The 11814-nt window shown below is 39.8% G+C and overlaps 2 protein-coding genes and 1 long non-coding RNA gene across 5 annotated transcripts; all 3 read left to right on the top strand.

Annotated features, from left to right (window-relative positions):
• Positions 1 to 86: 86 nt before the first annotated feature.
• LOC4351292 (RNA-directed DNA methylation 4) lies at positions 87 to 3608 on the top strand. The gene is made up of 10 exons (XM_015764452.3): positions 87 to 254; positions 352 to 441; positions 1005 to 1099; positions 1403 to 1474; positions 1730 to 1771; positions 2169 to 2317; positions 2403 to 2521; positions 2889 to 2973; positions 3052 to 3122; positions 3212 to 3608. Exons 1-10 carry the CDS (start codon positions 140 to 142, stop codon positions 3364 to 3366), a joined length of 993 nt encoding a protein of 330 aa, XP_015619938.1. The 5' UTR covers positions 87 to 139; the 3' UTR covers positions 3367 to 3608.
• Positions 3609 to 4250: 642 nt separating this feature from the next.
• Positions 4251 to 7817, top strand: LOC4351290 (uncharacterized). 2 transcript variants are annotated; one of them, XM_066306158.1, is made up of 10 exons: positions 4251 to 4523; positions 4817 to 4896; positions 5011 to 5149; positions 5261 to 5459; positions 5867 to 5995; positions 6248 to 6297; positions 6378 to 6475; positions 6554 to 6841; positions 6929 to 7415; positions 7527 to 7631. In XM_066306158.1, exons 2-9 carry the CDS (start codon positions 4828 to 4830, stop codon positions 7409 to 7411), a joined length of 1455 nt encoding a protein of 484 aa, XP_066162255.1. In that variant the 5' UTR covers positions 4251 to 4523; positions 4817 to 4827; the 3' UTR covers positions 7412 to 7415; positions 7527 to 7631. The 2 variants fall into 2 exon arrangements, with proteins under 2 accessions (XP_066162255.1, XP_025877994.1); XM_026022209.2 differs by having other exon boundaries at positions 6929 to 7817.
• A 264-nt stretch (positions 7818 to 8081) lies between these two features.
• LOC136354645 (uncharacterized) lies at positions 8082 to 10879 on the top strand. 2 transcript variants are annotated; one of them, XR_010738207.1, is made up of 5 exons: positions 8082 to 8241; positions 8701 to 8761; positions 8871 to 8973; positions 9052 to 9082; positions 10326 to 10879. It is a non-coding gene; the product is annotated as an uncharacterized lncRNA (long non-coding RNA). The 2 variants fall into 2 exon arrangements; XR_010738208.1 differs by having other exon boundaries at positions 8132 to 8269.
• The last annotated feature ends 935 nt before the right edge of the window (positions 10880 to 11814 follow it).

Genomic DNA, 11814 nt, shown 5'->3' with positions numbered 1-11814 from the left:
TCGAGAGCGAGTATATCCATCCACGTGGGTGTGTAGAGATGAATTAGCACGAATCTTAAAGCACCCAACTTGTTCTCGTTTGTTCTGACGGCGAGAGAACCAACCAACCCTACCTTGGCTTTGCCGGCGGGCGGCGGCGATGGCGGCCGCGACGGAGGCTGCCTCCACCTCGGAGGCGGAGGCTGAGGGGAGGGGCAAACCCATCGTCGTCCGTGTCAAGCGCAAGCCCTCCCAGACCCGCCCCGACGCTTTCTGTGAGTAAACCTTTCTCCTTTCCGCTCATTGCTCCTCCCCCTTTCTCTACCCAACTTCTTAGTGGAAAAAACAGACATGATTTTTGTGATTCGTTAGGGCTAGAGATCAATGAGAGGCCGGTGAAGAAGGCTATGCTCGATTTCTCCAGCCTTTCAGTCTCCGATCCATCCTCTGCTCCTAATAAAGGTATCTACTTCTACTTGTCACACGCTTTTTTCCCTTTCATAAACATATGAGACCGAAGCAACATTTTTTTTTCTTTCAAAAGAACATATAAGTGAGATACTGACGAGAATTTTTTTTCCTTTCATATGAACTGAGGAGAAAATTAGTACTATCAAATATTAGGACAGAAGCAACATTTTTTTTCCTTTCAAAAGAACATATAAGTGAGATACTAACTAGAAATTTAGTACTATCAAATTAAGAAAGAAGCAAATACATTTCCGCATTAATTATAAGGTGAAACGGTGAGCACCAGTGTCGTTTCAAGCATGGCTCGAACACAGGCCTCACACTGAGCTACACCCAGGTTCTCACTTGTGACAAACTTAATCAGTAATCACACCAGCAGTTGCTTGTCTCTGCAAATTGATGCTGGAAGACACTCGTCCTGATACCACAATAGTAGGATTCTACTTACCAGTTAATTAGCCTCCTTGACACCATGATACCGCTAACACAAGTTGCATATACTTGTACTTTGACACCGCACGTAAACATGATATTCACAGTTTCCGTGCTTACAGCTTCAGAGGAACCACGGGTTAAGAAACTTCTGGTACAGCACATTGAGACAGTACACCATTCTGAGGCAGTTCAGGATGTTTTGCACTCTCTTCTGGTAATAATCGTTTTCTTTTCATTACTTTTAAATTTGTCTAGTCTTCCACAATTTGGTTTCCTCGCATGGCATAATCAGTTCAGTTAATGTGTCATTACTCATCGGCATCTGAGTATATCTCTTGTTATTTTTTACTTTTCATGGAGTTATATAGACAATAGAGCAACACAATTCTTTTATTGACTTATGGATACCAACATTATGCAACTAAATTGTCTTTTAAAAAAATATTGCCAGTTGTACTTTACCTTATGACCATAAGGGTTGGACAGTGGATCACAATTACACCATTTTACTTTGTAGCATTCTGACTTGGATGCCAAAGAGATAAAGAGCAAGACAAAGGAATGGAACAACAGAACTAAGCAAGATAAAGTAAGTGAAACTTTTTCCTAGTATTTACTTAATTAATTGTTATATTTTTGCCATGTCTTCAGTTGTTCCCATGAAATTATTATTAATAATTAAGCGTTTCTTTTAGTTTTTTCCTTGAATATTTGAAAGACCCTTCACTGATAGTAGCAACTACTTTACTACTGCTTTATGTATCTTGTTCTTGAAGATTTTGAAATAAGGAAGGATGTTATGTACTTGTTCATATGCTAAAATTGTTCTTTTTTCTGCGAACAGAAACAAGACCAGCTACGGTCAGCAGCCAGACAGAGGCATGAGGTGTGCCTATTTTCTTACTATAGTCAACTTCATCTGCTTAAGTTTTTAGTACTTATTACTAACTTATGTGAATTTGGTGGATAGAGTAAATGAATGAAATATTTTATGGATTGACCAAATCAATATAGGAGAAACAGGGTTTATGGTATTATCTTTGAGTCAACTCTGTTAAGTATGGCCAATCCCAAGTGTTGTTATTGGCATGGGCCTTGCAGAATCATATTACATATGTTAGGTCTTGGTGGCTGGCTGACTACAGTATTATTAGTACCTTTCTTGTCACTAGAGTTTTTTTGGTTGAATCATATGCTTCACATCCAGCAAAGAGACGTGGCAGTGCCTTCTTGTGTTGTTTCCCACATTTTTATGCAAGTTTTTGCTCATTAATCCTTTATAGGATCTTGGAAGAAATGCTCGCTTTGCGCAAATTTGGAGGAGTCGGAAAGGAGACAGGAATGAAGTTGATGAATCACTACGAGAAATATGCCATCTTTATGATGCTGTCCAAGTAGATTCTGATGAAGAGAAGCATCCCACAGAACCAAGGTAAGGTTTTCCTTGTGAGATTTATTAGTTCTTCCAAAATCGAAATGTTGTACTGTTTCATGGTTCTTACGATCTTTCTCTTCAGGATTACGTCTTTTGAAGAGGGCGCAATTTTATGCAATTTTCTTCCACTTATACGGGAACATTTGCCGTCAGCTGCTGAAGAAATTGAATCAGATATTATTTCGCTGGCACAATCGGAAGGTCTGCAACTTTTTTTCCTTCAGATGTTCAAAAAAAAACTGGAAATTTCAATTGAACTTATTTTAGAAATTGTGGATTTTGGTTGCCTTTCCATCTATTAATTCATAGCTGAGGCAGCTAAAGCTAAGATGCTATTCTTGGAGGGGTTATTAGTGTGAAATAAATTCTGCCACTCCTGTGCTAACGGAAAATTGAACAGAACAGTGTTTTTTTTATGGGTTACAACTTTTAGTGCGAGGAAACATTTTTTGTCTTCAATTGTCATGAATGTTTTAATCGTGAATTAGTTATGTGCATAAGGCTCAAACAGAGCGAGAACTTTTGCTCCAGCACTAGTTTTGATGGGCTCGTCTTTTCTGATGAGCAGATTCAGATGTTTATGACATATATACTGTCACGGAGGTGGATGATGATACAACAATGGAGGGCACATCTTCAGCTCCATACCCACTGTAATCTGATTGATGTGTGTTTACTATGGTATATTCTTCTGTGGGGATATTTTCTGAACATTCTCTTTTTTACATCAGATTACAAGTGGACAATGACGATGATGTATGTTATGATGATGACGATCCTTATGGTACAGATGATTCAAATGGTAATTGTACAACCATCCACCTGCTTCCATGGTGAACCAGTGAGTCCTTATTATCTGATTTTCTTAACTTGTCGATCTTGAATATGCAGCGGAGGATAACCCATTATATGATTATCCTGAAGAGTTGTCAGAGGATGAGGATGATGATTCCAATAGCGAGAATCCATTTTCAGAGCTAGACGGTTCTGATCCCGAGTATGAGAAGGAAGAGGTGGAGGAAGAAAGGGATGAAGACGGGAGATAGAATCTATGCTCGGGGTACAAATATGGGTAGTAACTAGAGATAAGATGATGTATGGGCTAGCGCTTGAGCTGGCTGTGATGTTTCCTGTTGGGCTGGCTATATGTGAGAGAACTTTTGGTGTTAGTATGCTGATGAATTGTATTCCCAGCCTCAGCTGTTAGACCTGTAACTCGATATGATCACTGAAGGAGAAGTGTAGGAGTAAGAAGAATGAATTATTAAGGCCGAGTTTAGTTCCAAAATTTTTCTTCAAACTTTCAATTTTTCTATCACATCAAAACTTTTCTACACACACAAACTTTCAACTTTTCTGTCACATCGTTCCAATTTTAACCAAACTTTCAATTATAGTGTGAACTAAACACACCCTAAATCTGGGAGAATTTCCTGGGGAAACCTGTAATCATTGAAGGCATGCATGCAGCTTGTTGTTGGATTAGATAGGTACAGGTCTGGTTTAGGTCCAAAACAAAAATTTTCACGTTGTCACATTAAATGTTTGGACACATACATGGAGTATTAAATGTAGGAAAAAAACAATTATACAGATTACGTGTAAATGGTGAGATGAATCTTTTAAGCCTAATTATGTCATGATTTGGTAATATGGTGCTACAGTAAACATTTGCTAATGATATATTAGTTAGGCTTAATAAATTCGTCTCGTAGTTTTCTAACGGAATCTGTAATTTATTTTATTATTAAACTATTAAATGTGTATCCGTATATCCGATATGATAACTAAACCTAAAATTTTTTCCCCAACTAAATAAGGCGGTAGCCATGCGACGCTCATTGCTTGAGTCATCATTGTAGAAAAAAAGTCTCATTTTACTCACTGTGTGAAGTGATGATGATTCCAGGCCCGGCCAGCCCAAATAGATGGAAGACCAGAAAAGTCTGGACTCTGGAAGAAAGAAAGCGGCGCGGCGGCCGGCGGGGCACGGCACGGTGGACATCACAGGGAAGGAGAAACGCTTCTTCCCGTTGTTCCCAAATCCCAATCCGTGGGAGCGCAGTCGCAGGCCAACGATCGAGTGGAGTCGAGCACAAGGAAAAGGAACGCATCGCCATCGCCATCGCCATCGCCTCCCTCCCTGTCCTGTCCAGCTCACCTCCAAACCCTCCATCTTCTTGATTTACTATACTTGATTCCGGTAACTTCTTCCTCCTTCCTTCCTTCCATGAATCAATAATTTGTGAGTACTCGTTAACTTGGTTGGGTAAACGATATGAGCGTGTTTCTCAAGAGATCAGATGGGGGATGGATGGGATACCTTCCCTTCCTTTATTACTTTTAGGCTTGCCCACCAGTAATTGAGATACCCTCAATCCTGACTTCCTCACACGCTCGCTACCAATCCATCTCATCAACTTGTGCTGCATTCCATTCCATAGTCTTCCTCTTCGCTACTTATTGCATTTTCTATTCTCGTTGCTTCACATGTAGTACAACCGCTCATGGATAAAGAGCCAACCATGGAGGATTTGCCTTCAACGCTGGGGCAGCCTTCTACTTCTGCATCATCGGTATGTGCGTTCTCCGGTTGTACCATGTATGCATTTAATTGCCAAAAGTTTGCCACACCACACAATTACTTGCCTTCTACTTCCAATTTTGTTAATGTTTATTGATAAATCTAGGTTGATGCTAGATATTCAGCCGACAGGACTGAAGATTCACAGCTCTTCCTCTCCGTCCCAGCTTTAAACCAAGCTGCGTCTTATCTGGCCCAGACGGCCTCATATCTTACCCAGTGCCTCCCTGTATCTGGTTACACAGGTTGGCCTCTCCATAACTTCGACGAATGACTCTCTTCTCTTGTGCCAATTTCATTAGAAAATAGTCACGCAATGTGGTAATTCTGCTGCATCTCCTTGATTTATTGCACAGCTATTTCTGAGGAAGGGCAAGAACTAGCAACTCTGCCACCTGCGTCAACTGTTGGTGGATCCTCTTTTCAGGCTTCTTCCGAACAGTCAGCAGACTCATCTCCTGGTGAAATTGATAATACTGGAAGCTCATCTCAAGAAATCACAGAACAGATGGCACCTTTGCGCGTCTTCCAGAATGGGGCTTCACTGTTTCAAGGGTACAGACTGCTTTTGCATTTGTCTTTTCGTCTCCTATGAATTCTAATCAAACAAATAGGTGATAGTGTGACACAAGCTGCAAATAACATATCATCACTTATCATGAATAAACTACGCATGCTTGAACTTTATGAAGTGTTAAGTGCACTTGTTATGCAATTGCCATCTATTGGAACTGGCTCTTTTTTTAGTGCACACACTTCTATTTTATGCACTGTGCCAAATAATCAATTCAATAGGTGTGCATCTAAAAGAACTTGTGCATGAAAACACGTGTCATTTTGATGTCCATTAAGAATAAATTGCAATATAAAATTTAGCTTTCGTGGATGAGGTGTTCTTTTATAAGATGTTCCGGTGTTGGGAGGACTAATCTTTGGTATCCTTCTTGATATCTTTCTGTCAGTCTTGTAGAACGTGCTCGGAAAACTGTTCGTGGCTCAGCCAATGATATTGGATGGCTTCAGCAGGATCAAAGCTTACCTCCAACTGAGGACGGAACTGCCAGATTCTTGGAAATTCTTGATGCTGTGAGGTCAGCAAACATAATAAGTTGCATAAGTTGCATTTCAATGTTTAAATTCTAAGAAACACTCGGGGGTCTTCCGGCTAGCTCCACAAGGTGGTGGGCTAGACGACTTGGGTTCGAAGCCTCAGCCCTTCTAATTATTTGATATTAGGTCCTTCCCTAATATTCGCGCTTTTAAATTATGCAACTCTCTTAATAAAAGATGTAATGTATGCTTCGTCTTCTTTTATCTCATGTGATCATTTGATTCCCTGTCAGAAAAAACGAACACAAGCTGCCTGATTCGATGGTCTATCTGTTGGTTCCAGGCAAGTTTGCTGCCACTTTGGTTGTGAATTCGCAATTTGGCAATTTTTTGTGCTGACATTAGCTTTTCTATTGTTTGCAGGTTTGTTTAGTAACCATGGGCCTCTTTACTTTGTCAAGACAAAATCATATTTCTCCAAGATGGGTCTGGCTTGTCACATTGCCAAGATTCACAGTGAGGTACTTCCATACAGTAATATTCTTTGTTGCTTACTCTTAATATTGTTTTCATCAAGTAACATATAATGAATTATGCAGTCTTCAGTAAGTAAAAATGCAAGGGAGATAAAGGAATATATAGAAGAAATATACTGGGGATCGAAGAAGCGGGTGCTACTTCTCGGCCATAGCAAGGGTGGTGTAGATGCAGCAGCAGCCCTCTCCCTTTACTGGCCACAACTGAAAGACAAGGTCGCAGGTTTGGCTTTAGCTCAAAGCCCATATGGAGGAAGCCCGGTTGCTTCAGATATCTTGCGAGAAGGCCAGCTTGGTGACTATGTCAGGTTACGTAAACTCATGGAGATTTTGGTATCAAAAGTCCTTAAGGTATTTGTCTTGATGAGCTTGATCGTTACCTTGTCGGCCTGCACAATGGACGACACTGATGTTTATTGTTTTCTTTTTTTCCTTCAGGGTGATCTTCAGGCTCTGGAAGACCTGACATATGAGAGGAGGAAAGAATTCCTGCGGCAGAACCCATTGCCTCCTGAGGTTCCCATTGTCTCGTTCCACACAGAGGCTAGCATCACTCCCAGTGTGCTTACAGCCCTCTCTCATGTTGCACACTTGGAGCTCCCAGCTGCAGCTGATGGGAATCCTACTAGGATCCCAGTTGTAATGCCACTTTCAGCTGCAATGGCAGCATGCTCACAACTTCTGGTGGCAAGGTATGGTGAGAAGAGTGATGGTCTTGTGACAAGGAAGGATGCTGAAGTTCCTGGATCAGTAGTGGTCCGGCCAGAGCGGAAGTTGGACCATGCATGGATGGTTTATTCCTCACTCAATGAGGAACCTAGGGATCAGGCAGACACATCGCAGGTATGTGAAGCCCTGCTGACTCTGCTTGTTGAGGTTGCGCAGAAACGGAGGCATGAGATGGCTATGAAAGATGAATAAAAATGTTAGTGTTGCTCTGACAGATATTTGTAATCGTAGACTTCTGTTGTTGAATGTACTGTCCAAACTTATGCTGAAACTGCTTCTGGGCCACTTTTTTTTGTTTGGTTTACAGAAGCTTCATATATCAACTGAATCTGAAAGGTGAAAAGGGCAACAATGGAAGCGTTTCTCTTTTTTTTTTTAATTTACCATAAGGAAATTGTATGATTTGGTCGTTTCTCATGTCTCATGGTATTCCCCTTCCCAATCAGGTGATTCGTCTACTAGGTCTGAATTTGATTATGGTTGTAAGTGTATTTAGGCATGATTCCATGAGTCATGGGTATGCAACAGCTTGAGATCGCAATGTATAGAACTCTTTATATCCTAGTCTGTTGCAGATTCTTCACAACAATTAGCCTAACTTGTGAAAGCGCATTATTTTCTGTTTGTTATGGTGTTTAGAGCTTCAGTGTGCACTATGATTAGGTTATGCTTCATCGTCCTAACTGATTACTACCAGTTGAGCAATTCCTCCTCATCTGATCAACCTTTGACATGTCCACGGGTAATATTGAATTTGTAGACCTTGCTATTTTACTCTGCAAATGTTGTCCACTTGAAGGAATGCAAAGTACTCATCTATGCATTGAACTGTAATTATTTCTGCAGGGAATGGTCCAATAATAGTGTTCAGAACAGCTCCTGCTAGGCCCCATGGGGAAGTCTCCATTCTGGAGCGTGTCCATGGTGTCTGTTGACAATGGGTGGTAGCAAAGGAGGTTGAGAAATAAGGGCAGAACCATGGTCCATCTGGTTGCAGCAGAGGAGCAAAAAAGCTTTATTGGGTAATTCACTCAAATTCAACTATTCATGGTAATAAAATATAACTGTACATACTGTTCATGCTACCTTAGGTTATATCATGCCAAGCATGCATATTACAAGATAGGCATAAATTGGCCATGTTCATGTGCAATTGCTTCCTTTATGCTATGAAGTGGCATGTGAAATTAAAGTGTATGGAGGAAATGCTATATTAGATCTCATCTATAATGTTGTTTCTGACTTCTGGGGCATTTTCAGTTCCATCACATGGCTACTTCAATTTGTCTATTTACCAGTTTATTATACAGCCACAGGAAAAAGAAAAAAAATAATTAGTCATGTGTGCACTTTTCTTTTGCTTAGAAGAAATGCTACCTTTTTTTTTTCTTGTGGATGACAAGTCTCATCACTGTACTCTCACAAATCAAAGGCCAGATTGTTCCAGAGTTTCTAGTATGCTGACAGTGTGACACACACAGATGAACACGGTTGAGGAGCAAGAAAGGAGAGAAGAGCAGGGAGTGGCACATGCGCCAAAAGGTACAGAGGTCCTATGACCACACCACCCATAATCCTGTTCTGAAGCAGCCTACCTGTAAACAGCTAGCTTGCTCTTCTTTGCTTCTGTAATTGTGTTGCTCTGTGCCAGTGCACCCCACCCCCTCGTCCTGACTACTCCTGACATCGTGCTTGCTCCAAACAAAAGTTCACATCCACCAACCATGTATTACATTGATGAACAAGCACTGCAGGTTAGGACGTTTTAAGTTTTAATTAACTGAGCTGTGCTTTTACTGAATAATCATATTCTGAAACTGCAAATTTGGCAGGGAGGACTGAAATCCGAAATGCACAGTACAGGTATATGAGCTGAAATATCCTCTAATGAAATACGCTCTCTTGGACAGTTGCACATGTATGTATTAATTAATTTACAAACAAGAAAGACAAACCGACGCATTTGTTTCTTGGCTCAAGTACTGTACCTGAGGGTGATGCGGCAGTTAGGGCTTGTTCTCTTGCCCAATTTGCACATCACACCAATGTAAGTTCCTAAATTTTCTGAAGCCTGCTAACAACTCAACTAAAAATGCTAATAAGAAGAGAGCCTTGCTAAAGATCAGCAGCAAACAATCTGGTCCAGAAAGCTCTGTTTGTTGGTGAGAGTGACACCAAGCTCGACATAGAACAATTGACAGTGGCTGACAGAGTGACAATCATCCCATTCGGCGGGATGATGATGATGATTCATAGATATAGTCGAGTAAAGGCGAGTGAGTGGGTGTCAACCTCACATTGGTTGGCACTTGGCAGTGTCCAAAACCCAAATGCTAGCAGCAAAGTGTAGTAGAGTTTTTGGCTCCGAGGAATCATTTCATGCGGAAAGACCCATATGTTGATGGCGGTATTACTACTATGTAGGAGTAGCACACTATTATGTTTATTATACCTATGACAATACTGCATATGGAGTGGTAGGCTCCAATCCCAGGTGACGTTGGAGCACAGCAAATGTGGGTACCTGCAGCTATAAGGGCAAGTACTATAATATCTCATATGTTGCCCCTAAGAATGCCACATTGGATTGGGTAATGAGGTGGAGGAGAGAAGTGGAGAGAGAGAAGATGAGCCACTCCTAAATCAAGAGACAACCTCCACACAAATTTCAAGAAGTGTGTGAGAGTATTAGAGATATTAGTATTTGTGTGTTAGAGGTGATATATTGTATGTGTTGCCTCTTAGTTCATGAGTGAATAAAATAGATAAATTTAGAGGTGGTAGTCACATCTACCATAGCACTTGCCCTAAAGGTGTGTGATGAGTGAGCCAACTAGCATCTGCCATGTTTCCTTTGTTACCAGATGACAGCTCACTCTTCTGAAATGCAAACCATCCATTGCAATCTCTGCACTTTGATACCATATTTTAGTGTTATCAGCCTGAAACAACAACTGAGTATCTGTTATTAATCATTGTTAATTGATACTATATACTATATGTGTTTCTGCAGCTCTCCAGATCGAGTGCAAAATCTCTTTACGTTGATTTGTTCTTTCTATCTCTGCAATTTCCTAAGCAAACTTTGTTGAAAAATCTATTTCAGGCATGCGGTTGTTGGCCTGCCAATGCTGAGGAGAAGACGTGGTCTAACCAGGGAGCTCTCATCTTGATATAACTAACAATAAGAAATATAAATGGATTGTGTTCATGCAGCCCTACATGACTATTTTTATCGATCAAAAGAACTGATTGAGTCGTTCACAGGTCAACGTATACACATACAAGTTGCGCTATTCTATGCATGGGGAAGCAACTAAATGGTTGCACTAGTGCCAAGTTGCTAATCGGAGAAGCATTAGCTCGGGGCATGCAGTTCAGTGACAACCATACTCAAATCAGCTTTTCTTTCTGTCGTGTTTTTGTTTCTCCATTTCTTTCTCTTTTTTCTAATTTATTATAGGTAGAAAGATGGATGGGATCCACCGCTGCACGTTTATTGGAAAATCTCTCTTTGCAAGTGGTACTACATGTAAAATGTGGTTTGCAAGCTTAATTGCTGATATGGTTAACTAAATCAAATTGTGGATACGAGAATGACATTTATCCTAGAGCTCACCATGCGATCCAACGAATGAAAAAGGAATTAACAGAATCAAAGTGTATCTCTCATTTACCAATTGTATTAAAGCATTTCATGGCACATTCAAAAGTTTACAAAAATATGTAGCAGAAAAATGTTGAAAGTAAAGAGGCTTCATTGCGATATCATTATTATAGGATAAGTAGAATTTCAAAACATGCTTCTATTCAAAATTATATGCAGTTTTTTTTATAAGATGTTTTTATCTGCTAGATATCATTTATATAAATGCGTAAGCACTAGGCACCGTGTACTCTCTCAAAAGCGATCCCCATCTAATAGCGTCGTTCTAATGGTCATCGCTTCTCTCTTATGACATGAACAATTTTGCGGTGTCACTATGTAGGAGATATTGTCATGTAGGGCTTTTAACTATGTGGATGTAAGAAAAATAAGAGAGAGAAGGATTACATTTGTTGATTAACTAAATTGTTAATTATACTACATATAGTATTTTGCGTAAGTTATCTATATACCATCCATGTATGACGTGGAGAGATTATATAAGCTATAGTCGTGTGAACTTATTGTTCATACCTTTATTCTAGGAGATGAAACTCTAATGCTCACAACTTTCAATGTTTGATTTTTATAAATTTAATGTCCCATCTTTTGGCCATGTACTGATAATATGCTGAATGACATATTAGAAAAAAATTGTGGGTAATATTTTTATATACGTGTCCTTAGAGATTTAAATGCCAATAAAAAATAAATCTTGATGAAAAACTTCAAAAAAAATAACTTTTAAAAGTTAAAACTTATATGGAGCAAACGATGGGGGCCTAAATGTTTTGATACGTTGCCTGAAAAATAATTTAAAGTATATCTAACAACATAATTGTTATTTAATGTACTTTTACTAAACACAAGTAAAAAAAAAAGTTAGGTGAATCCAGTCCAATTCAGCTATGCATGCCACATCCTGCAGTACAAACTAGCTAGAGGAGTC

The sequence above is a fragment of the Oryza sativa genome, chromosome 12 (genome assembly GCF_034140825.1).
Source record: "Oryza sativa Japonica Group chromosome 12, ASM3414082v1".
Classification (NCBI taxonomy): domain Eukaryota; kingdom Viridiplantae; phylum Streptophyta; class Magnoliopsida; order Poales; family Poaceae; genus Oryza; species Oryza sativa.
This window is presented reverse-complemented; position numbering and strand designations above follow the sequence as displayed.